Source organism: Salvelinus fontinalis, chromosome 19 (genome assembly GCF_029448725.1).
Source record: "Salvelinus fontinalis isolate EN_2023a chromosome 19, ASM2944872v1, whole genome shotgun sequence".
Taxonomy (NCBI): Eukaryota; Metazoa; Chordata; class Actinopteri; order Salmoniformes; family Salmonidae; genus Salvelinus; species Salvelinus fontinalis.
Genome location: NC_074683.1, coordinates 46,166,704 through 46,191,756, shown reverse-complemented (window position 1 = coordinate 46,191,756; position 25,053 = coordinate 46,166,704). Strand labels below are relative to the sequence as shown.

Below are 25,053 nucleotides of genomic sequence, written 5' to 3'. Positions count from 1 at the left end.
ACAGGAGAAGAGGACATCTTTCAACCAAAAGACGATTGTTCTGGAGAAAGGACACCTTGCCCAAGATTCTGATGGAAGCTCAGCAAATAGTAAGCAGTCTTTATGCTGTTAATTCGTATTTATGCTGACAAATGTCAAATAATAATTCCGCCATGAATTTCGGTGCGGTCTCGCTTTAGCGCACGCTGTATTGCGCAGTAACGTTAATTTTTAAAATCTAACACAGCTGTTGCATTAAGAACTAATGTATCTTTCATTTGCTGTCCAACCTGTATTTTTTTAGTCAAGTTTATGATTACTAATCGATTAGAATAGGTGCTTCTCCAAGATGGCGCCGGGCAGATTGCTTGAAGTTTTGGCCACTAATCACATTGTATAACCACGATTTGTGCCGCTAAATATGCACATTTTCGAACAAACCCTATATGCATTGTGTAATATGATGTTACAGGACTGTCATCTGATGAAGAATATCAAGGTTAGTCAAAAATTATATATCTTTTGCCTGTTTGTTACGATCGCTAACCTTTGCTGCTGGTAAATGGTGTTGTGTTTCTGGCTATTGTGGTAAGCTAATATAATGCTATATTGTGTTTTCGCTGTAAAACACTTAGAAAATCTGAAATATTGGCTGGATTCACAAGATCTGTGTCTTTCATTTGCTGTACGCTGTGTATTTTTAAGAAATGTTTTATGATGAGTAATTAGGTAATACACAATGGTCTCTGTAGTTATTCTAGTTGCTTTGGTGAGAGTTGTGATGGTGGCTGCAATGGTAAACTATGATTTATACCTGAAATATGCACATTTTTCTAACAAAACATATGCTATACAATAAATATGTTATCAGACTGTCATCTGATGAAGTTGTTTCTTGGATAGTGGCTATTTATATCTTTATTTGGTCGAATTTGTGATAGCTACTGATGCAGGGAAAAAATGGTGGAGTAAAAAAAAGTGGTGTCTTTTGCTAACGTGGTTAGCTAATAGATTTACATATTGTGTCTTCCCTGTAAAACATTTTAAAAATCAGAAATGATGGCTGGAATCACAAGATGTGTATCTTTCATCTGGTGTCTTGGACTTGTGATTTAATGATATTTAGATGCTAGTATTTACTTGTGACGCTATGCTAGGCTATGCTAGTCAGCTTTTTTACTGATGGGGGTGCTCCCGGATCCGGGTTTGGGAGGAACTAGAAGTTAACTTCTACTGCCTCTGAAACCCGGATCCGGGATCCCCCCCCACCCCCCCACACACTGATTTGCATAGCTAGCATAGCTTCACAAGTAGATAGTAGCATCTAAATATCATTAAATCACAAGTCCAAGACACCAGATGAAAGATACAGATCTTGTGAATAAAGCCACCATTTCAGATTTTTAAAATGTTTTACAGGGAAGACAAAATATGTAAATCTATTAGCTAAACACGTTAGCAAAATACACCACTTTTCTAACTCCATCAGTTTCTTACTACTTCAGGTGCTATCACCAATTCGGCTAAACTAAGATATTGATAGCCACTAACCAAGAAAAAACCTCTTCAGATGACAGTCTGATAACATATTCATGGTATAGGATAGTTTTTGTTAGAAAAAAGTGCATATTTCAGGTAGAAATCACAGTTCTACATTGCAGCTGCAATCTGAAATAGCGTTGGAAGCAGCCGGAATAATTACTGAGACCGACGTCAATTACCAAAAGAATCATCCTAAAACACTTCAGAAAAATAGACAGCCTACAGCAATCGAAAGACACAGATCTTGTGAATCCAGAGAATATTTCAGATTTTCTAAGTGTTTTACAGCGAAAACACAATGTAGCATTATATGAGCGTACCACAATAGCCAGAATCACAACCGCATTTACCAGCTGTAAATGTTAGCGATCGTAACAACCCAACAAAAGATATATAATTTGACTAACCTTGATATACTTCATCAGATGACAGACCTGTAACATCATATTACACAATGCATATAGCTTTTGTTCGAAAATGTGGATATTTAGCAGCACAAATCGTGGTTATACTATGTAATCACTACAAACATTGCATGTATTCTGGCCGGTGCCATTTTGGATTAGCGCCTATTCTTATAAAAATACTATTCATAAACTTGACTAAAAAATATAAGTTGGACAACAATCGAAAGATAAATTAGTTCTTAATGCAATCGCTATGTTAGATTTTTAAAATTAACGTTACTAGACATATAGTGTGCGTTGCAGCCAGACCAGTGCCTGCAAAAGTGGCGCGCAAACACTATGACATTTTTCCACATAAATACATAATAACATCATAAATAGTTCCTACTTTTGGACGAGCTTCCATCAGTATCTTGGGCAATGTGTCTTTTCTTCAAAAGAATAGTTGCTTTGTTGTAAAACGTCCTCTTCACCTTTGGAACTAGCTGCTACCATTAGCTATGTCGCACACACATGTCCAAATCCTCAAACTAGATACAAAGGAAATTCAGAAAAATAGCACTATACTCGCATAAACTGATATAAATCGGTTTCAAATAACATCGTTATGATGTTTCTAACACCTATATTTAATTAAATTACAGACGGATACATCTCTGGTCGATAACTGAGCGTTCCAAAATTTCATCCTGACTTCTTGCCAGGCGCCATGACGAACGAGACAAAGAAAGGTACTCTCGTTCCATCCGGCTTTATAACCTCGGACAGCTACGCAGACAGACCATTCCACTTCTCATTGGTTACTGACATCCAGGGGAAGGCGGGTGCAGTTCAATTCCAGCCATAGGATATACACAGGCTTTAAAACTGAACCCAGATCAGAGGATAATTCTCAGACCTTCGCAAGTCATGTCAGGATTTTTGCTGTAGAGGGAGTTCTGGGTCACCCACAGACATAATTAAAACGGTTTTAGAAACTAGACAGTGTTTTCTATCCAATATTAGTAAGGATATGCATATTGTACGATCAAGAATTGAGCAATAGGCCGTTTAATTTGGAGACCAAAATATGCTAATGCGGAACAGCACCCCCTATAGTTGCAAGAAGTTAAGCCATTTTGCCACAACATTGGAAGTATGCTTGGGGTCATTGTCCATTTGGAAGACCCATTTGCGACCAAGCTTTAACTTCTTGACTGATGTCTTGAGATGTTGCTTCAATATATCCACATAATTTTCCTGCCGCATGAGGCCATTCTATTTTGTGAAGTGCACCAGTCCCTCCTGCAGCAAAGCACGCCCACAACATGATGCTGCCACCCCCGTGCTTCACAGTTGGGATGGTGTTCTTCAGCTTGCAAGGCTCCCCCTTTTTCCGCCAAACATAACAATGGTCATTATGGCCAAACAGTTCTATTTTTGTTTCATCAGACCAGAGGAAATTTCTCCAAAGAATACGATCTTTGTCCCCATGTGCAGTTTCAAACCTTAGTCTGGCTTTTTTAATGGCGGTTTTGGAGTAGTGGCTTCTTCCTTGCTGAGCGGCCTCTCAGATTATGTCGATATATGACTCGTTTTACTGTGGATATAGATACTTTTGTACCTGTTTCCTCCAGCATCTTCACAAGGTCCTTTGCTGTTGTTCTGGGATTGATTTGCACTTTTCGCACCAAAGTACGTTCACCTCTAGGAAACAGAACGCGTCTCCTTCCTGCGCGGTATGACGGCTGCGTGGTCCCATGGTGTTTAGACTTGCGTACTATTGTTTGTACAGAACGTGGTACCTTCAGGCATTGGGAAATTGCTCCCAAGGATGAACCAGACATGTGGAGGTCTACAATTTTCTTTCTCTGAGGTCTTGGCTGATAGCTTTTGATTTTCCCATGATGTCAAGCAAAGAGGTACTGAAGGTTGGCCTTGAAATACATCCACAGGTACACCTCCAATTGACTCAAATGATGTCAATTGGTCAATTGTACCCTATCATAAGCTTCTAAAGCCATGACATTTTCTGGAATTTTCCAAGCTGTTTAAAGGCACAGTCAACTTAGTGTATGTAAACTTTTGACCCACTGGAATTGTGATACAGTGAAATAATCTGTCTGTAAACAGTTGTTGGAAAAATTACTTGCATGCACAAAGATGTCCTACCCGACTTGTTAACAAACTATAGTTTGTTAACAAACTATAATTTGTTAACAAGATATTTGTGGAGTGGTTGAAAAACGAGTTTTAAATGACTCCAACCTAAGTCTATGTAAACTTCCGACTTCAACTGTACACACACACAAGAGAAGAGAGAGTTTATAATGGTCACAAACACCCAGAACCTCAAATGTAAAGAGAGAGAAGCGAGCTGACAAACTTTTCTATAAACTTCCGGCTTCAGCTGTACCTACCCTTACCTCCTGGGGGGCGGCCGGTCAGGAAGTCCAGGATCCAGTTGCAGAGGGAGGTGTTTAGTCCCAGGGTCCTTAGCTTATTGATGAGATTTGAGGGCATTATGGTGTTGAATCCTGAGCTGTGTCAATGAATAGCATTCACACATAGGTGTTCCTTTTGTCTAGGTGGGAAAGGGCAGTGTGGAGTGCAATAGAGATTATATCATCTGTGGATCTATTGGGGCGGTATTCAAGTTGGAGTGGGTCTTGGGTTTCTGGGATAATGTTGATGATGTGAGCCTTGACCAGCCTTTCAAAGCACTTCATGGCTACAGACGTGAGTGCTATGGGTCGGTAGTCATTTAGGCAGGTTACCTTCGTGTTCTTGTGCACAGGCACTACGGTGGTCTGCTTTAAACATGTTGGTATTACAGACTCGGACAGGGAGAGGTTGAAAATGTCAGCGTATGCTCGCAGTACACATTCTGGTAACCTGTCTGGCCTTGTGAATGTTGGCCTGTTTAAAGGTCTTACTCACATCGGCTGCGGAGAGAGTGATCACACAGTCTTCCGGAACAGCTGGTGCTCTCATGCATGTTTCAGTGTTATTTGCCTCCAAGTGAGCATAAAGTAATTTAGCTCGTCTGGTAGGCTCGTGTCACTGGGCAGCTCTCGGCTGTGCTTCCCTTTGTAGTCTGTAATGGTTTTTAAGCCTTGCCACATTCGACGAGCGTCAGAGCCGGTGTAGTACGATTCGATCTTAGTCCTGTATTGATGCTTGGCCTGTTTGATGATTCGTCGGAGGGCATAGCAAGATTTCTTGTAAGCTTCCGGGTTAGAGTCCCACTCCTTGAAAGCGGCAGCTCTACCCTTTAGCTCAGTGCAGATGTTGCCTGTAATCCATGGCTTCTGGTTGGGGTATGTACGTGCGGTCACTGTGGGGACGACGTCATCAATGCACTTATTGATGAAGCCAATGACTGATGTGGTGTACTCCTCAATGCCATCGGAGGAATCCCGGAACATATTCCAGTCTGTGCTAGCAAAACAGTCCTGTAGCTCAGCATCTGCTTCATCTGACCACTTTTTTATTGATCTAGTCACTGGTGCTTCCTGCTTTAATTTTTTGCTTGTAAGCAGGAATCAGGAGGATAGAATTATGGTCAGATTTGCCAAATTGAGGGCGAGGGAGAGCTTTGTATGCGTCTCTGTGTGTGGAGTAAAGCTGGTCTATTTATTTATTTATTTTTTCCTCTGGCTGTACATTTAACATGCGGATAGAAATTTGGTCAAATGGATTTAAGTTTCCCTGCATTAAGGTCGCCGGCTACTAGGAGCGCCGCCTCTGGGTGAGTGTTTTCTTGTTTGCTTATGGCAGAATACAGCTCATTCAATGCTGTCTTAGTGCCAGCCTCTAACTGTGGTGGTATGTAAACAGCTACGAAAAATACGGATGAAAAATCTCGAGGTAGGTAGTGTGGTCTACAGTTTATCATGAGATACTCTACCTCAGGTCAGCAATAGCTCGAGACATCCTTAGATATCGTGCACCAGCTGTTATTTACAAAAATACATAGTATTTTTATACTATAATACAAAAATATATAGTCCGCCGCACCTTGTCTTAACAGACGCCGCTGTTCTATCCTGCCGGTGCAGCGTATAACCAGCCAGCTGTATGTTGATAGTGTCGTCGTTCAGCCACAACTCTGTGAAGCATAAGATATTACAGTTTTGAATGTCCCGTTGGTAGTTTAATCTTCCACGTAGGTTATCTATTTTATTGTCCAAAGATTGCACATTTGCTAGCAGAATGGAAGGAAGTGGGGTTTGATTTGATCGCCTACGAATTCTCAGAAGGTGGCCCGCCCTCCGGCCCATTTTTCTCCGCCTTCTCTTCACGCAGATCATGGGGATCTGGGCCTGTTCCAGAGAAAGCAGTATATCGTTCGCGTCGTGCTTGTCAGACTCATTAAAAGAATAAAAGGATTCTGCCAGTCCGTGGTGAGTAATTGCAGTCCCGATGTCCAGAAGTTATTTTCGGTCATAAGAGACGGTAGCGGCAACATTATGTACAACATTTGTAAAAAATATAAGTTGCCAATAAATGAACAAATAACACAATCGGTTGGGGACATGTAAAATGTCTGCCGCCTTGTCCGGTGCCATTTTAACACCAGTGTATAATCAATGTATAATCTCAAAACAGTGTACCCTATATCAGTCCACCGAATCCAAGCAGTCTTATTAGTCTATTCTAGGCCTACTTGGAGTAGGCTACACAGTGAGAGTGTGTGTAATTTACAATGGCAAGACCAAGAAGAATGGATGTGCATGCTGTGTTAGAGTTGCTACAAGATGAAAACGACTCAGATGGCGGGGAAGAGTGGATTGTGACATCTCTGAGGATTATTATTCTGATTCATGCTGATTGGCTTTCCATATCTGGGAATGGATCCATATCAGGCAGCAAGTGAGCGAGTGTCGGATAATGTTTTGGATCAGATGGCATGGGTGTACTTGGTGAAAGGATGAACTCGCCGCTACAACATGCTTGACTTGGCTGCTATCAACGCACACGTGTTGTTCAATCAGCACATGAACAACACCCATGAGCAGGAGGGAATCGAATGAAATACAACTTTATTGTCCATCCAGAACAGACATTTTTCTTTAGCGTCACCGTTCATTGAAAGGATCACATACTAGTCCATCATATTGCATACACTAAAAACATAGAGGACATTGATACATTTACTCACAAATGACCGCAGTCCCAACTGCACTGGATAGATAAATATATCATATACTGATACAATGTACATTGCATTTAGTAGTTCAACAGCACAAGGAACACATTAATGTTTGAACACGTTCTTCTTGACCATGGGCATTCTGAAGCGCCGGCAAGAGGGAGGCCTCTCAAACTGAGGGTGTAGAGGGTGGGAGGGGCCGCCAACGACAGCCAGTGCCTTCTTTATGGTTGCCTTGTGGAACAGACTGGTCAACTGTGCCTGTGGTCGACCAATTACTTTGCTGGCTGTGTTTACTATTCTGGTCAGTTTTGCTTTTGCTCCCCACGCTCAGACTACCATACCAGACTGTCATATTGAACGTGAGGATGCTCTACACCAAGCTGCTGTACACCCTCTCCAGAACATCCTGACTGACCACAAACCCCTTCAATTTCCAGATTAAAAACAGGTGCTGACTTGCTTTAAAAAAAAATACAGTCTGCATTCTCTGTGAAACTCAGCATGTTAAATTATAAATTTGAGAGGGGAGGGCCAAGGCAGCAGAAAAGATTCTACGTGAGCCATTGCGTAAGCCGAATTGCGCACAGCTCCCATGGAGGAAAAACTGCAAGGTGGGCAGATGCACTCGGAACAGAACCCATGACACCGGTTTCAAGCGGCAAGCGAATTGTTGCAATCAAGTGAAAGTGACAAAGACTTGTGGTGACTATTAGAAGAAGGGATAACAGCTACATGAGATCCAACTGTTGCGTGAAGACTCACACCATACTGTAAACATGAGTGAGGCCACAGATAATGTGTCCAATTACTGACAATAATAGACTTTTTAACAGCTGTCATATCAACACTTATGTTCATTATAATGCAATTATTGCTTTTGTGCTGATTTTCACTATTCACAAGCATGCTTGGCGCCTACACTGATATTTTCTTCATTGACCAGGTGTCTTGCAGTTTGGGTATTTATTTGTTTTGTAGTTTATAAAAATTACATTTTACTGTGTTTCAATGCACATTCTTTTGTTTCATAGTTGTAACAAAGGCACTCCACCAATAAAATAGATTTTCCACTTTAAATTCAGTTTTTGTTGCTTTTTCGTTTTTACATATAGCCTGCACAGTAACATGAACAAATGTGTATGTTCTTTCAAATAATTATATTTTGGTATACTAATGTTACCATAAACACAACCAAAAAGACATTGGCACAAAAAGGGGTCCAATGAGGCCTGACTTTTCTAGTTAAATGGATTTATTAGACTGGTGGCTATTGGTGCTCCTCAAGGCCCAGCTATTCTCCTGTTAAATATGCATACGGTCAAATGACCATCATGGCGCTTTGAGGATAAAATGCTGAAAGTTTTTGTCTTTTGTGATATTTGTCTGAAAGTACTGATCAAGTTTAAAGTACACGGCCTCCCGGGTGGCGCAGTGGTCTAGGGCACTGCATCGCAGTGCTAACTGCGCCACCAGAGTCTCTGGGTTCGCGCCCAGGCTCTGTCGCAGCCGGCCGCGACCGGGAGGTCCGTGGGGCGACGCACAATTGGCATAGCGTCGTCCGGGGTAGGGAGGGTTTGGCCGGTAGGGATATCCTTGTCTCATCGCGCTCCAGCGACTCCTGTGGCGGGCCGGGCGCAGTGCACGCCAACCAAGGGGGCCAGGTACACGGTGTTTCCTCCGACACATTGGTGCGGCTGGCTTCCGGGTTGGAGGCGCGCTGTGTTAAAGAAGCAGTACGGCTGGTTGGGTTGTGCTTCGGAGGACGCATGGCTTTCGACCTTCGTCTCTCCCGAGCCCGTACGGGAGTTGTAGCGATGAGACAAGGTAGTGATTGCTAGCGATTGGATACCACGAAAAAATGGGATGAAAAATAAATGAATAAAGTTTAAAGTACACATATTTAGGAAAAGTCAGGGACAGGTGGGTTCAAGGTTTTTAGTGAAATTAAGTTATTAAATTCCAAAATTGAAAACAGTCAGATTGACCGTCTTGGCAGTTCTAGTGTTAAGATTATTTTAAAAGAGCTGACCCATCACTCTCTCAAATAGGGGTCACCAGATTAATGTTTATCTCCATTCTCTGTCGTTCTCTCCATCGTTCTCCCCTTCTCTCTTTTTCTAACATTTTGTGTTTCTCACCCCCTCTCTTGTGAAGCTTTAGGGGTGTCATGTGGGTAAGTGTATGTGATCTGACAGAAGAAGGTGGCTACAGTATTCCAATCTACTTCTCATGGAATACACACACACACTGTTCCGAGCTCCTTACCAGGGAGAGGGAGAGAGCAAGATAATAAATAGCTGAATAACTGGCAGTAAGAGAAATGCTCTCTTCGGCAGACAGGCCTTTAATCAGTCTCTCGCTGTGCTCCTTCCTCTTACGGCACATTTATGTTCCTCTCCATCCTGAGCAGATTTGACTCTTAATTTGCAATGCTAGACCTGCAAAACATCATCCTTATTGTGATTCAGATGCTTGTGTGTGTTTGTGTGTGTGCGCATCTCTGTCATCCCTACCTGGTCATGATGAGCAGTCTGAATGTGTACTGTCCTCCTCTATGTGGATCAGTGGGGAGCTGAAAGCCTGTCACAATAACACAGAACCCCAGGAAAGCCGAAGGCTTCTTTAAATAGAATGACGGATGGGATGTTTGCGGTAAACCTCAAGGGATTTAGTCAGTGTATCTCTAGTCTGTCTGTCTTTGTGTGTAGCAGAGATAGAGAATGGAATAAAACCAGCATTTATGTGTATCTATCTACCATTGTGTATTTGTTACTTTGGTTTGTCTCTCATATCCCTCCACAGAGACTATTCCTGTCCTTTTCTATCTTCTGTTTTCACTCTCTTCCTCTCTCACTCTTCCTCCACCTCTCTTCTCTGGAAGTGTCTGTGCTATCAACCATATGCTACGTTTTAATCTCTTCTCTCTCCTTCTCTCTGTCCTTTCCCTCTCTTTATCTCCCTCTCCTCTCTCTTTTAGGATGATAACTGGGGGGAAACTACCACGGCGGTGACAGGCACCTCAGAGCTTAGTCTATCCCAGGAGGAGGTGGTTGGTCTGGGGAAGAGGTCGGAGGACGGCCTGGGGCAGGGCTGTCGGCGCTACGCTTCCCTAGCTCTGGGCCTCTGTGTGGGGCTACTGGTCCTGGCCACCCCCCTGGCCTTCCTGGTCCTCCCGGCGGTGCTGTGGCCGGCCAGGCTGCAGGCCTGTGGCTCAGCCTGCGAGGGCCTCTTCCTCTCTGTGTCCTGTAAACTTCTCATCCTTCTGCTAGCTGTGTGGGCGATCTTCCTGCGCCAGGCCCGTGCCAGCCTGCCCAGGGTGTGTGTGTACCGAGCCCTCCTGGCCATTCTCACACTGCTGCTCACAATCTCCTACTGGCTGTTCTATGGGGTCCGCATCCTCGACTCACAGGTGTGTATGTTTCATAATCGTGTGCGTGTGTACATCAAATTGTATTTGTCACATTCACCAAATACAACAGGTGTAGACGTACAGTGAAATGCTTACTTACAAGCCCTTAACCAACAATGCAGTTTTAAGAAAAATAAGGGTTAATGCATTTACTAAAATAAAATGAACTAAAAAACAAAACAATAAGAAGAAAATAGAAAAAGAACAAATAATTAAAGAGCACAATCAAATAATGGTAGCAAAGCTATATACAGGGGATGTCGGTACAGAGTCAATGTGTGGGTGCACTGGTTAGTCGAGGTAATTGAAGTAATATGTACATGTAGGTAGAGGTAAAGTGACTGTGCATGGATAATAAACAGAGAGTAGCAGCAGCGTAAAAATGGGGGGGTCAATGCAAATAGTCCAGGTAGCCATTTGATTAGCTGTTCAGGAGTCTAATGGCATGGGGGTAGAAGCTGTTAATAAGCCTTTTGGACCTAGACTTGGCGCTCCGGTACCGCTTGCCGTGCGGTAGCAGAGAGAACGGTCTATGACTAGGGTGGCTGGAGTCTTTGGCAATTTTTAGGGACTTCCTCTGACACCGCCTGGTATAGAGGTCCTGGATGGCAGGAAGCTTAGCCCCAGTGATGTACTGGGCCGTACGCACTACCCTCTGTAGTGCCTTGCGGTCAGAGGCCGAGCAGTTGCCATACCAGGCAGTGATGCAACCAGTCAGGATGCTCTCGATGGTACAACTTTTTGAGAATCTGAAGACTCATGCCAAATCTTTTCAGTCTCCTGAGGGGGAACAGGCGTTGTCATGCCCTCTTCATGACTGTATTGGTGTGTTTGGACCATGATAGTTCATTGGTGATGTGGACACCAAGGAATTTGAAGCTCTCAACCTGCTCTACTACAGCCCTGTCGATGAGAATGGGGGCGTTCTCGGCCCTCCTTTTCCTGTAGTCCACGATCATCTCCTTTGTCTTGATCACGTTGAGGGACAGGTTGTTGTCCTGGCACCACACTTCCAGGTCTCTGACCTCCTCCGTATAGGCTGTCCCATCGTGGTCGGTGATCAGGCCTACCACTGTTGTCGTCTGCAAACTTAATGATGGTGTTGGAATCATGCCTGGCCATGCAGTCCTGGGTGAACATGGAGTACAGGAGGGGACTGTGCATGCACCCCTGAGGGGCCCCTGTGTTGAGATTCAGCATGGCAGATGTGTTGTTACTTACCCTTACCACCTGGGGCAGCCCTTCAGGAAGTCCAGGATCCAGTTGCAGAGGGAGGTGTTTAGTCCCAGGGTCCTTAGCTTATTGATGAGCTTTGAGGGCACTATGGTGTTGAACGCTGAGCTGTAGTCAATGAACGGCATTCTTACGTAGGTGTTCCTTTTGTTCAGGTGGGAAAGGTCAGTGTGGAGTGCAGTAGAGATTGCATCATCTGTGGATCTGTTGGGGCAGTATGCAAATTGGAGTGGGTATAGGGTTTCTGGGATAATGTTATTGATGTGAGCCATGACCTTTTCAAAGCACTTCATGGCTACAGACGTGAGTGCTGCAGGTCGGTAGTCATTTAGGTAGGTTACCTTAGTGTACTTGGGCACAGGGACTATGGTGGTCTGCTTGAAACATGTTGGTATTACAGACTCAGTCAGGGACAGGTTGAAAATGTCAGTGAAGACACTTCAAATGCCATTTTATTTGGTCTTATACACATGGTTAGCAGATGTTAATGTGAGTGTAGCAAAATGCTTGTGCTTCTAGTTCTGACAGTGCAGTAATATCTAACAAGTAATCTAACAATTCCACAACTACCTAATACACACAATCTAAATGGATGGAATAAGAATATGTACAAATATGGATGACCGAGTGGCATAGGCAAGATGCAATAGATACGTATGAGATTATTAAAGTTAAAGTGGCATTATTAAAGTGACTAGTAGGGCCTCCCGGGTGGCGCAGTGGTCTAGGGCACTGCATCGCAGTGCTAACTGCGCCACCAGAGTCTCTGGGTTCGCGCCCAGGCTCTGTCGCAGCCGGCCGCGACCGGGAGGTCCGTGGGGCGACGCACAATTGGCATAGTGTCGTCCGGGGTAGGGAGGGTTGGGCCGGTAGGGATATCCTTGTCTCATCGCGCTCCAGCGACTCCTGTGGCGGGCCGGGCGCAGTGCGCGCCAGCCAAGGGGGCCAGGTACACGGTGTTTCCTCCGACACATTGGTGCGGCTGGCTTCCGGGTTGGAGGCGCGCTGTGTTAAGAAGCAGTACGGCTGGTTGGGTTGTGCTTCGGAGGACGCATGGCTTTCGACCTTCGTCTCTCCCGAGCCCGTACGGGAGTTGTAGCGAAGAGACAAGGTAGTAATTACTAGCGATTGGATACCACGAAAAATTGGGGAGAAAATGGGATAAAAAAATAAATTAAAAATAAATTAAAAATTGACTAGTGATCCATTTATTAAAGTGACTGATGATTTCAAGTCTGTATGTAGGCAGCAGCCTCTCTGTTTTAGTGGTGGCTGTTTAACAGTCTGATGGCCTTGAGATTGAAAAACAGCTTCGGTCTCTCGGTCCCAGCTTTGATGCCCTGTACTGACCTCGCCTTCTGGATGGTAGCGGGGTGACAAGCAGTGGCTTGGGTGGTTGTTGGCTTGGGTGAACTCTTTGGCCTTCCTGTGACATCGGGTGCTGTAGATGTCCTGGAGGGCAGGTAGTTTGCCCCCGCACCACCCTCTGGACAGCCCTGCGGTTGTGGGCGGTGCAGTTGCCGTACCAGGTGGTGATACAGCCCGACAGGATGCTCTCAATGCCAGTTGGTTAACGCATGCTCAGAGTACACTACCTGGTAATCCGTCTGGCCCTGCGGCCTTGTGAACTTAGACCTGTTTAAAGGTCTTACTTACATAATCTATGGAGAGCGTGATCACACGCCTAGTTAAATAAAGGTTAAATAAATAAAATTAAATCACACAGTTGTCCGGAACAGCTGGTGCTCAAATGCATGTTTCAGTGTTGCTTGCCTTCAAGCGAGCATAGAAGTCATTTAGCTCGTCTGGTAGACTCGTGTCACTGGCAGCTCATGGCTGTGCTTCCCTTTTGTAGTCCGTAATAATTTGCAAGTCTTGCCACGTCCGATGAGCGTCAGAGCTGGAGTAGTACGATTCAATCTTAGTCCTGTATTGACGCTTTGTCTGTTTGATGGTTCGTCAGAGGGCATAGCAGGATTTCTTATAAGCTTCCAGGTTAGAGTCTAGCTCCTTGAAAGCGGCAGCTCTACCCTTTAGCTCAGTGCGGATGCTGCCTGTAATCCATGGCTTCTGGTTGGGGTATGTATGTACGGTCACCGTGGGGACTGTCATTGATGCACTTATTGATGAAGCCAGTGACAAATGTGGTGTACTCCTCAATGCCATCGGAAGAATCCCGGAACATATTCCAGTCTGTGCTAGCAAAACAGTGCTGTACCTTAGCATCTACGTCATCTGACCACTTATGTATTGATCTAGTCACTGGTACTTCCTGCTTTAGTTTTTGCTTGTAAGCAGGAATCAGGAGGATAGAATTATGGTCAGATTTGTCAAATGGATGGCAAGTGAGAGCTTTGTACGCATCTCTGTGTGTGGAGTAAAGGTGGTCTAGATTTATTTTTTATTTTTTTACCTCTAGTTGCACATGTAACATGCTGGTAGAAATGAGGTCAAACGGATCTAAGTTTCCATGCATTGTAGGCCCCGGCCACTAGGAGCGCCACCTCCTGGATGAGCTTTTTCATGCAACTTGCAAACACGTGTGTGTGTGTTAACTCTGTGTTTCCAGGATGAGGACTACCAGGGTATCGTCCAGTTTGCTGTGTCTCTGGTGGACTCTCTGTTGTTTGTCCACTACCTGGCCATCGTTCTGCTGGAGCTCAGACAGCTCCAGCCCTGCTACAGCCTGTGTGTTATACGCTCCACTGACGGAGAGACACGCTACTACAACCTGGGACAGCTCAGGTAATACACACACACACAGAAACACACTCACAGACACACTCAAAACTGACTGAAATATGATGTAGAGAAATTCAATCATTTCATAAGCATCTTAACATATTAACCAAGCAAATCCATGCTGCTACAATCTCTTGCTAAAATGGTGCAGCTGACTGTAGCAAAGTCACTGATCTTCCAGCAATATGAACTCTGTCTGTATACAACAGTGGAGCCTCGGGGATCTGGCTGGTGTACTTATTGTGGCCCTGATGATCTGAGTAACCCTGTTGTGTCCACTATTGCCACTTAGCAGAAGCCAGTCATCTGATCAATCAGCTAGCATAAACATCTACAGATAATCAGACTATTAGAGAATGCCTTTAGAATGCCCCCCACCCATACACGTGTGTGTATACACACACACACACACACACACTGTTGAACTGTGAGTAATTGGAGACTTAAGTCCAAGGGGAAGAGTGGCAGTAATTTAGTTACTAAATCACCCAGAATGTTCCAGTCCAGTCCTTTAACTCTGGGGGGCTGTTCTGAGAATTGGGGTGGGGCCTGAGAAAAGCGGGCCGCTTTGATTGATTATGATGAATTCCCTCTAGTAACTGATCTAAGGTCAGCTTTGTGTTTTTCCCTTTACATTTACATTTTACATTTTAGTCATTTAGCAGACGCTCTTATCCAGAGCGACTTACAGTAGAGTGCATACATTTTATAACATTTTTTTTTTTTTTTTTTTACATACTGAGACAAGGATATCCCTACCGGCCAATCCCTCCCTAACCCCTAACCCGGACGACGCTTTGCCAATTGTGCGTCGCCCCACGGACCTCCCGGTTGCGGCCGGCTGCGACAGAGCCTGGGCGTGAACCCAGAGACTCTGGTGGCGCAGCCCTAGACCCCTGCTCCACCCGGGAGACCTTTAATGGTTAGGGTTTGTGGAAGACAAACTCATCCTAGATCTGTGCCTTAGGACAACTTCTACCCAGAGCTGTGCTGGGTGATTCCTCACAAAACTAGAACAAACAACATCATGATTTTGGGGATTTTCACAAAATGTAATCCATAGAAGGATCCTTTTCTTAATGTTTTTATTATTTGTTCAATCAATAGGCAGAATACACAGCAGTGAACAAATGATAAATGCCTTGTCAGTGCAACCCAAAATAAAACCCACTCCATGGATTGTTGACATATATTTGTCATTTGTATCTTAAAGCGTAATTGAGACAATAATTGAAGTTGGAGTATTTGTGACATTTAGGCCTTACCCAGGCCTCCTTTAAGTCTCCATAATGTTTCATCTGTAGGTGCACAATTCAATAGTTGGTGTCATATGAAGCCTTACGGCTTGTACTTTATGAGTAGTATTTTGATTTCAATATTTTTTTTGTAATGAATAATGCCAACATGAATCTTGAAAATAGATTTTATTATTACTGACATATCAATGTTCTAGAGTGGGATTTCTGCTAGTTTTAAAATCAACAGTGAAGAGGCGACTCCGGAATGCTGGCCTTCTAGGCCGAGTTCCTCTGTCCAGTGTCTGTGTTCTTTTGCCCATCTTAATCTTTTATTTTTATTGGCCAGTCTGAGAAATTGCTTTTTCTTTGCAACTGCCTGGAAGGCCAGCATCCTGGACGCCTCTTCACTGTTGACATTGAGACTGGTGTTTTGTGCGTGCTATTTAATGAAGCTGCCAGTTGAGGACTTGTGAGGCGTCTGTTTCTCGAACTAGACTCTCAAATGTACTTGTCCTCTTGCTCAGTTGTTCACCGGGGCCTCCAACTCCTCTTTCTATTCTGATTAGAGACAGTTTGTGCTGTTCTGTGAAGGGAGTAATACACAGCGTTGCACGAGATCTTCAGTTTCTTGGCAATTTCTCACATGCCTTCATTTCTCATTTCTCAGAACAAGAATAGACTGCTGAGTTTCAGAAGCAAGTTCTTTGTTTCTAGCCATTTTGAGCCTGTAATCGAACCCACAAATGCTGATGCTCCAGATACTCAACTAGTCTAAAGAAGGCCAGTTTTATTGCTTCTTTAATCACCACAACAGTTTTCAGCTGTGCTAACATAATAATGATCAATTAGCCTTTTAAAATGATAAACTTGGATTAGCTAACACAATGTGCCATTGGAACACAGGAGTGATGGTTGCTGATAATGGGCCTCTGTACGCCTATGTAGATATTCCATAAAAAATCTGCCGTCTCCAGCTACAATAGTCATTTTGTAACGGCAGCCTTCCCTCTCTTCACGTGAAGAGAGGGTGTAACAGGGATCGGACCAAGACGCAGCGTAGCTCGTGTTCAACATGACTTTAATAAACAAGACGAAACTGTGAACACTTACAACTAACAAAATAACAAACGTGGCAAACCGAAACAGCCCTATCTGGTGCAGAGAAAACACAGAGACAGGAAACAACCACCCACAAAATCCCAACACACAACAAGCCATCTATATATGATTCTCAATCAGAGACAACACAAAACACCTGCCTCTGATTGAGAACCATATTAGGCCAAACATAGAAACAGACAAACTAGACACACAACATAGAATGCCCACCCAGCTCACGTCCTGACCAACACTAAAACAAGCAAAACACACAAGAACTATGGTCAGAACGTGACACATTTACAACATTAACAATGTCTACACTGCATTTATGATAAATTTGATGTTATTTTAATGGACAACAAGGACATTTCTAAGTGACCTCAAACTTTTGAACGGTACTGTACATTGGCATAGTAGGCAATGTAACCAATCACAGCCCTACTATTAATTGTATCATTGCACATCCTGCAAATCACAAAGAAAGGGTGACCATTTTGAATCCATTTTCAAATTCACTCTGTTGGTAATGCTGACAAATTGGATCATAACTCTAAAAGTAGTGGAGATCCCACTCTGGAATGTTGATATGCACTTAGATTATATTATGTTCAACAATATATAGAACATTTTGCCAAATATTTTTTTGGTTCAAGTTTATATTTGACAATGTTCATACATTTAATAGAAGAAAGTTGTTATTGAAATCAAGATTGTACTCATATTACAGAGCAAGAAGCAAAGCTTTATACGACACCAACTTTTACTTGTGGCACCAACAGATGAACCATTATGGAGTCTTAAAACCTCTTAAGGATCGAATCCTTTTTTTCAATTTTTGCCTAAAATCACATACCCAAATCTAACTGCCTGTAGCTCAGGACCTGAAGCAAGGATATGCATATTCTTGATAGCATTTGAAAGGAAACACTTTGAAGTTTGTGGAAATGTGAAATGAATGTAGGGAGCACTGTATGACATAGCCCTGGTCTGCAGTAGTCTGGTCTGGGGGAGTAGTGTAGATATGAGGCATGCTGTAATGGACTATCTACTTATTTTCTGACCTTTTCTTATAATCCATCTGTTCTCTCTGTCCTCCTCTTATGCCTCTCTCTCCTCTCTTCTCTCTCTCTTTCAAGGGGCTTTATTGGCATGGGAAACATATGTTAACATTGCCAAAGCAAGTAAAGTAGATAATAAACAATACAAATGAACAGTAAACATTACACTCGCTGAAGTTCAAAAAGAATAAAGACATTACAAATGTCATATTATGTATGTATTTATACAGTGTTGTAACAATGGGCAAATGGTTAAAGTACAAAAGGGAAAATAAATATGGGTTGTATTTACAATGGTGTTTGATCTTCACTGGTTGACCTTTTCTTGTGGCAACAGGTCACAAATCTTGCTGCTGTGATGTCACACTGTGGTATTTCACCCAGTAGATATGGGAGTTTGTTTTCGAATTCTTTGTGGTTCTGTCTAATCTGAGGGAAATACAGTTGAAGTCAGAAGTTTACAAACACTTAGGTTGGAGTCATTAAAACTAGTTTTTCAACCACTCCACAAATTTCTTCTTAACAAACTATAGTTTTGGCAAGTTGGTTAGGACATCTACTTTGTGCATGACACAAGTCATTTTTCCAACAATTGTTTACAGACAGATTATTTCACTTATAATTCACCATATCACAATTTCAGTGGGTCAGAAGTTTACATACACTAAGTTGACTGTGCCTTTAACCTGTTTGGGCTGCAGGGGCAGTATTGAGTAGCCGGATAAAAGGTGCCCATTTCAAACGGCCTCGTACTCAATTCTTGCTCGTACAATATGCATATTATTATTACTATTGGATAGAAAACACTCTAGTTTCTAAAACCGTTTGAATTATATCTGTGAGTAAAACAGAACTCATTTTGCAGCAAACTTCCTGACAGGAAGTGGAAAATCTGAAATCGATGCTCTCTTCTAGGGGCTGCCTATTAAAGTCCTTGATATTTATTAGCTTAGATGCACTTCATACGTCTTCCACTAGATGTCGACAAGCAGTGAGAGAAGAAATTGAGTGTGTAACTTGATCTGGGCTCGCATAATAGCTCTTGGCATGACGTGTCACCAGTTTCCTGTTTTCTGGAGAGCGCGCGAAGGGACCTGGATTTGCCTTCTGTACAGCTGTCGTTATAGGCGACTAATATCTCCGGCTTTGATTTTATTTGATACATGTGACAATATCATCGTAAAGTATGTTTTTTCAATATAGTTTCATTTGATTATTGAATTTTTTTCGGGACGTTAGGCGTGTTGCGTTGTGTGCCTTTGTTCAGGAAGGAGAGCTTAGCGCCACTTTGCTAGCTTTCCGTGCTAATTGACTGGAGAAGAGGACATTCTAAATCCAAACAACGATTGTTCCCGACAAAGGACCCCTTGTACAACATTCTGATGAAAGATCATCAAAAGTAGGACCCATTTTATGATGTTATTTCATATATCTGTCGTACATGTGAACTAGTCGTTTGCGGCCAGGTTTTGGGTACTCTCTCGCCATAACGTAAACTGCATATCGTAATGAAGTTATTTTTAGAATTCTAACATGGCGATTGCATTAACCTGTTAGGCGGGCTGTCCCGACGTCGGTACACTTATGACAACATCCAGCTCAATTGCAGGGCGCGAAATTCAAAATCTATTTTTTTTAAATATTTAACTTTCACACATTAACAAGTCCAATACAGCATTTGAAAGATAAACATCTTGTTAATCCAGCCAATGTGTCCGATTTTTAAAATGTTTTACAGCAAAAACACCACGTATATTTATGTTAGTTCACCACCAAATACAAAAGAGGACAGACATTTTTCACAGCACAGGTAGCATGCACAAAGCCAACCTAACTAACCAAGATCCAACCAAACAAACCTAGAAACAACTTCCTCAGATGACAGTCCTATAACTTCTTGCAACTATAGGGGGTGCTGTTTCGCATTAGCATAATTTTCTCTACAGATTAAACTGCCTAGTACTCAATTCTTGCTCGTACAATATGCATATTATTGTTATTATTGGATAGAAAACACTCTCTAGTTTCTATAGCCGTTTGAATTATGTATCTGAGTGAAACAGAACTCATTCTACAGCACTTTTCCTCCCAGTGTGTGAGATTTAGACATCTTGGCCTCTGGTTCCAGATCAGTTTTAAAAGTCTCTGTTAATCCTATGAGATACAAACATTGCCCACGCCTTCCTCTAGATGTCAGTAAGTGGTGACAATTTGAATGGAGTCGATTGCGCAATCATTGGCTCTATAAATCACCAAATACCGGAAGTAGCGTTCCTTTGGACACTGCGCTCAACGCAAGAAGGATATCTGACTGGCCTTTTTCCAAGCCTTGGTTTAGCCAGTAATATAGCGTCGGTCATCTTTTTACTTGTTATAGGTGTTAGAAACATCATAATGTAGTTAATTTAAACCGTTTTATAGCAATTTATATCCGTTTAGTGCGATTTTGAGGCATTGCTTTGTAATAGACTTTGAAGCTCCGGGCACGTTTCGGGGTCCCGGTCGTACGTTAGTGGGCATTTTGACGGACAAGTGGACATCTTTCGACCAAAAGAAGATTAGACCCAAGAAAGGATTCATTGTCCAAGATTCTGATGGGAGAACAGCTCATAGTAAGAACAATTTATGATGATAAATCGTGTTTCTGTCGATAAATGTTAAACGTTTATGCCGCCATCTTGTTTGCTATAGCTTCACTTGGCGCAACCTGTATTGAAAAGTAAGAATAATTTTAAAAATGTAATTCCGCGATTGTATTAAGAATTAAATTGTCTATCAATCGCTGTCCACCCTGTATTTATGTATAAGACTAGATCACTGTCTAATATGGTGCAGGACATTTTCTGACCAGCTGAGCTACTTTTGTCATTGTCTAACCATGATTTTGGTGGCTAAATATGCACATTTTCGAACAAACTCTATATGTATGTTGTAATACGATGTTACAGGAGTGTCATCTGAAGAATTCTGAGAAGGTTAGTGAAAAAATTTATATATTTTGGCGATGTTGACGTTATCGCTCTCTTTGGCTAGAATCAATGCTCTGGTAATGTTTGCACATGTGGTATGCTAATATAACGATTTATTGTGTTTTCGCTGTAAGACACTTAGAAAATCTGAAATATTGTCTGTATTCACAGGATCTGTGTCTTTCGATTAGTGTATGCTGTGTATTTTTACGAAATGTTTGATGATTAGTAATTAGGTAATACACGTTGCTCTATGTATTTATTCTAGTCTAGTTGTGACGGTGGGTGCAATTGTAAACTATGATTTCTACCTGAAATATGCACATTTTTCTAACAAAACCTATCCTATACCATAAATATGTTATCAGACTGTCATCTGAGTTTTTTTCTTGGTTAGTGGCTATCAATATCTTAGTTTAGCCGAATTGGTGATAGCTACTGGTGTTGAGAGAAAATGGTGGACAAAGAAAAATGATGATTTTTGCTAACGTGTTTAGCTAATAGATTTACATATTGTGTCTTCCCTGTAAAACATTTTAAAAATCTGAAATGGTGGCTTTATTCACAGGATCTGTATCTTTCATTAGGTGTCTTGGACTTGTGATTTAATGATATTTAGATGCTACTATTTAATTGTGCCGCTATGCTAGCGATGCTAATCAGTGTGCGGGGTGCTCCCGGACCCGGTGTAGAGGCTCGTGAAAGGATAACATGTTACACAATAAATCTATATTTTGTTCGAAAAATGTGCATATTTGAGCTACACCATCCCAACTGTGAAGCACGGGAGTGGCAGCATCATGTTGTGGGCGTGCTTTGCTGCAGGAGGGACTGGTGCTCTTCACAAAATAGAATGGCCTCATGCGTCAGGAAAATTATGTGGATATATTGAAGCAACATCTCAAGACATCAGTCAAGAAGCTAAAGCTTTGTCGCAAGTGGGTCTTCCAAATGGACAATGACCCCAAGCACACTTCCAATGTTGTGGCAAAATGGCTTATGGACAACAAAGTCAAGGTAATGGAGTGGCCATCACAAAGCCCTGACCTCAAACCTGCAGAAAATGTGTGGGCAGAACTGAAAAAGCATGTGCGAGCAAGGAGGCCTACAAACCTGACTCACTTACACCAGCTCTGTCAGGAGGAATGGGCCAAAATTCACCCAACGTATTGTGGGAAGCTTGTGGAAGGCTACCTGAAACATTTGACCCAAGTTAAACAATTTAAAGGCAATGCTACCAAATACTAATTGATTGTATGTAAACTTCTGACCCACTGGGAATGTGATGAAATAAATAAATGCTGAAATAAATCATTCTCTCTCCTATTATTCTGACATTTCACATTCTAGAAAAATAAAGTGGTGATCCTAACTGACCTAAGACAGGGAATTCTTTCTATGATTCAATTTCATGAATTGTGAAAAACTGAGTTTAAATGTATTTGGCTAAGGTGTATGTCAACTTCTGACTTCAACTGTGTGTGTCTCTAATAATCAAATCAAATCAAATTTTATTAGTCACATACACATGGTTAGCAGATGTTAATGCGAGTGTAGCGAAATGCTTGTGCTTCTAGTTCCGACAATGCAGTAATAACAACAAGTAATCTAACCTAACAATTCCGCAACTACTACCTTATACACGCAAGTGTAAAGGGATAAAGAATATGTACATAGAGATATATGAATGAGTGATGGTACAGAACGGCATAGGCAATGGTGCAGTACATGGTATAGAGTACGGTATATACCTATGAGATGAGTACTGTAGGGTATGTAAACATAAAGTGGCATAGTTTAAAGTGGCTAGTGGTCCATGTATTACATAAGATGGCAAGATGCAGTAGATGATATAGAGTACAGTATATACATATACATAAGAGATGTGTAATGTAGGGTATGTAAACATTATATTAGGTGGCATTGTTTAAAGTGGCTGGTGGTACATTTTTACATAATTTCCATCAATTCCCATTTTTAAAGTGGCTGGAGTTGAGTCAGTATGTTGGCAGCGGCCGCTAAATGTTAGTGGTGGCTGTTTAACAGTCTGATGGCCTTGAGATAGAAGCTGTTTTTCAGTCTCTCGGTCCCTGCTTGGATGCACCTGTACTGACCTCGCCTTCTGGATGATAGCGGGGTGAACAGGCAGTGGCTTGGGTGGTTGTTGTCCTTGATGATCTTTATGGCCTTCCTGTGACATCGGGTGGTGTAGGTGTCCTGGAGGGCAGGTAGTTTGCCCCGGGTGATGCGTTCTGCCGACCTCACTACCCTCTGGAGAGCCTTACGGTTGTGTGCGGAGCAGTTGCCGTACCAGGCGGTGATACAGCCCGACAGGATGCTCTCGATTGTGCATCTGTAGAAGTTTGTGAGTGCTTTTGGTGACAAGCCGAATTTCTTCAGCCTCCTGAGGTTGAAGAGGCGCTGCTGCGCCTTCTTCACAATGCTGTCTGTGTGGGTGGACCAATTCAGTTTGTCCGTGATGTGTACACCGAGGAACTTAAAACTTTCCACCTTCTCCACTACTGACCCGTCGATGTGGATAGGGGGGTGCTCCCTCTGCTGTTTCCTGAAGTCCACAATCATCTCCTTTGTTTTGTTGACGTTGAGTGTGAGGTTATTTTCCTGACACCACACTCCGAGGGCCCTCACCTCCTCCCTGTAGGCCGTCTCGTCGTTGTTGGTAATCAAGCCTACCACTGTAGTGTCGTCCGCAAACTTGATGATTGAGTTGGAGGCGTGCATGGCCACGCAGTCGTGGGTGGACAGGGAGTACAGGAGAGGGCTCAGAACGCACCCTTGTGGGGCCCCAGTGTTGAGGATCAGCGGGGTGGAGATGTTGTTACCTACCCTCACCACCTGGGGGCGGCCCGTCAGGAAGTCCAGGACCCAGTTGCACAGGGCGGGGTCGAGACCCAGGGTCTCGAGCTTGATGACGAGTTTGGAGGGTACTATGGTGTTAAATGCTGAGCTGTAGTCGATGAACAGCATTCTCACATAGGTATTCCTCTTGTCCAGATGGGTTAGGGCAGTGTGCAGTGTGGTTGCGATTGCGTCGTCTGTGGACCTATTGGGTCGGTAAGCAAATTGGAGTGGGTCTAGGGTGTCCGGTAGGGTGGAGGTGATATGGTCCTTGACTAGTCTCTCAAAGCACTTCATGATGACGGAAGTGAGTGCTACGGGGCGGTAGTCGTTTAGCTCAGTTACCTTAGCTTTCTTGGGAACAAGAACAATGGTAGCCCTCTTGAAGCATGTGGGAACAGCAGACTGGGATAAGGATTGATTGAATATGTCCGTAAACACACCAGCCAGCTGGTCTGCGCATGCTCTGAGGACGCGGCTGGGAATGCCGTCTGGGCCTGCAGCCTTGCGAGGGTTAACACGTTTAAATGTTTTACTCACCTCGGCTGCAGTGAAGGAGAGCCCGCAGGTTTTGGTAGCGGGCCGTGTCAGTGGCACTGTATTGTCCTCAAAGCGGGCAAAAAAGGTATTTAGCCTGTCTGGGAGCAAGACATCCTGGTCCGCGACGGGGCTGGTTTTCTTTTTGTAATCCGTGATAGACTGTAGACCCTGCCACATACCTCTTGTGTCTGAGCTGTTGAATTGCGATTCAATTTTGTCTCTGTACTGGGACTTAGCCTGTTTGATAGCCTTGCGGAGAGAATAGCTACACTGTGTGTATTCGGTCATGTTTCCGGTCACCTTGCCCTGGTTAAAAGCAGTGGTTCGCGCTTTCAGTTTCACGCGAATGCTGCCGTCAATCCACGGTTTCTGGTTTGGGAATGTTTTAATCGTTGCTGTGGGTACGACATCGTCAATGCACTTCCTAATGAACTCGCTCACCGAATCAGCATATTCTTCAATGTTGTTGTTGGACGCGGTGCGGAACATATTCCAATCCGCGTGATCGAAGCAGTCTTGAAGCGTGGAATCAGATTGGTCGGACCAGCGTTGAACAGACCTGAGCGCGGGAGCTTGTAGTTTTAATTTCTGTTTGTAGGCTGGAATCAACAAAATGGAGTCGTGGTCAGCTTTTCCGAAAGGAGGGCGGGGGAGGGCCTTATATGCGTCGCGGAAGTTAGTATAACAATGGTCCAGAGTTTTGCCAGCCCTGGTAGGACAATCGATGTGCTGATAGAATTTAGGGAGTTTTGTTTTTAGATTAGCCTTGTTAAAATCCCCAGCTACGATGAATGCAGCCTCAGGGTGTGTGGTTTCCAGTTTGCAGAGAGTCAGATAGA

General features: G+C 43.2%; 1 protein-coding gene across 1 annotated transcript in view; it reads left to right on the top strand.

Annotated features, from left to right (window-relative positions):
• The window catches only part of LOC129816840 (vang-like protein 1), a 71,895-nt gene that overhangs the window by 31,389 nt on the left and 15,453 nt on the right, over positions 1-25,053 (top strand). Inside the window, exons 4-5 of the mRNA XM_055871768.1 lie at positions 10,043-10,474; positions 14,277-14,452. Coding sequence (XP_055727743.1) covers positions 10,043-10,474; positions 14,277-14,452 — 608 coding nt within the window. The remainder of the gene's footprint in view (positions 1-10,042; positions 10,475-14,276; positions 14,453-25,053) is intronic.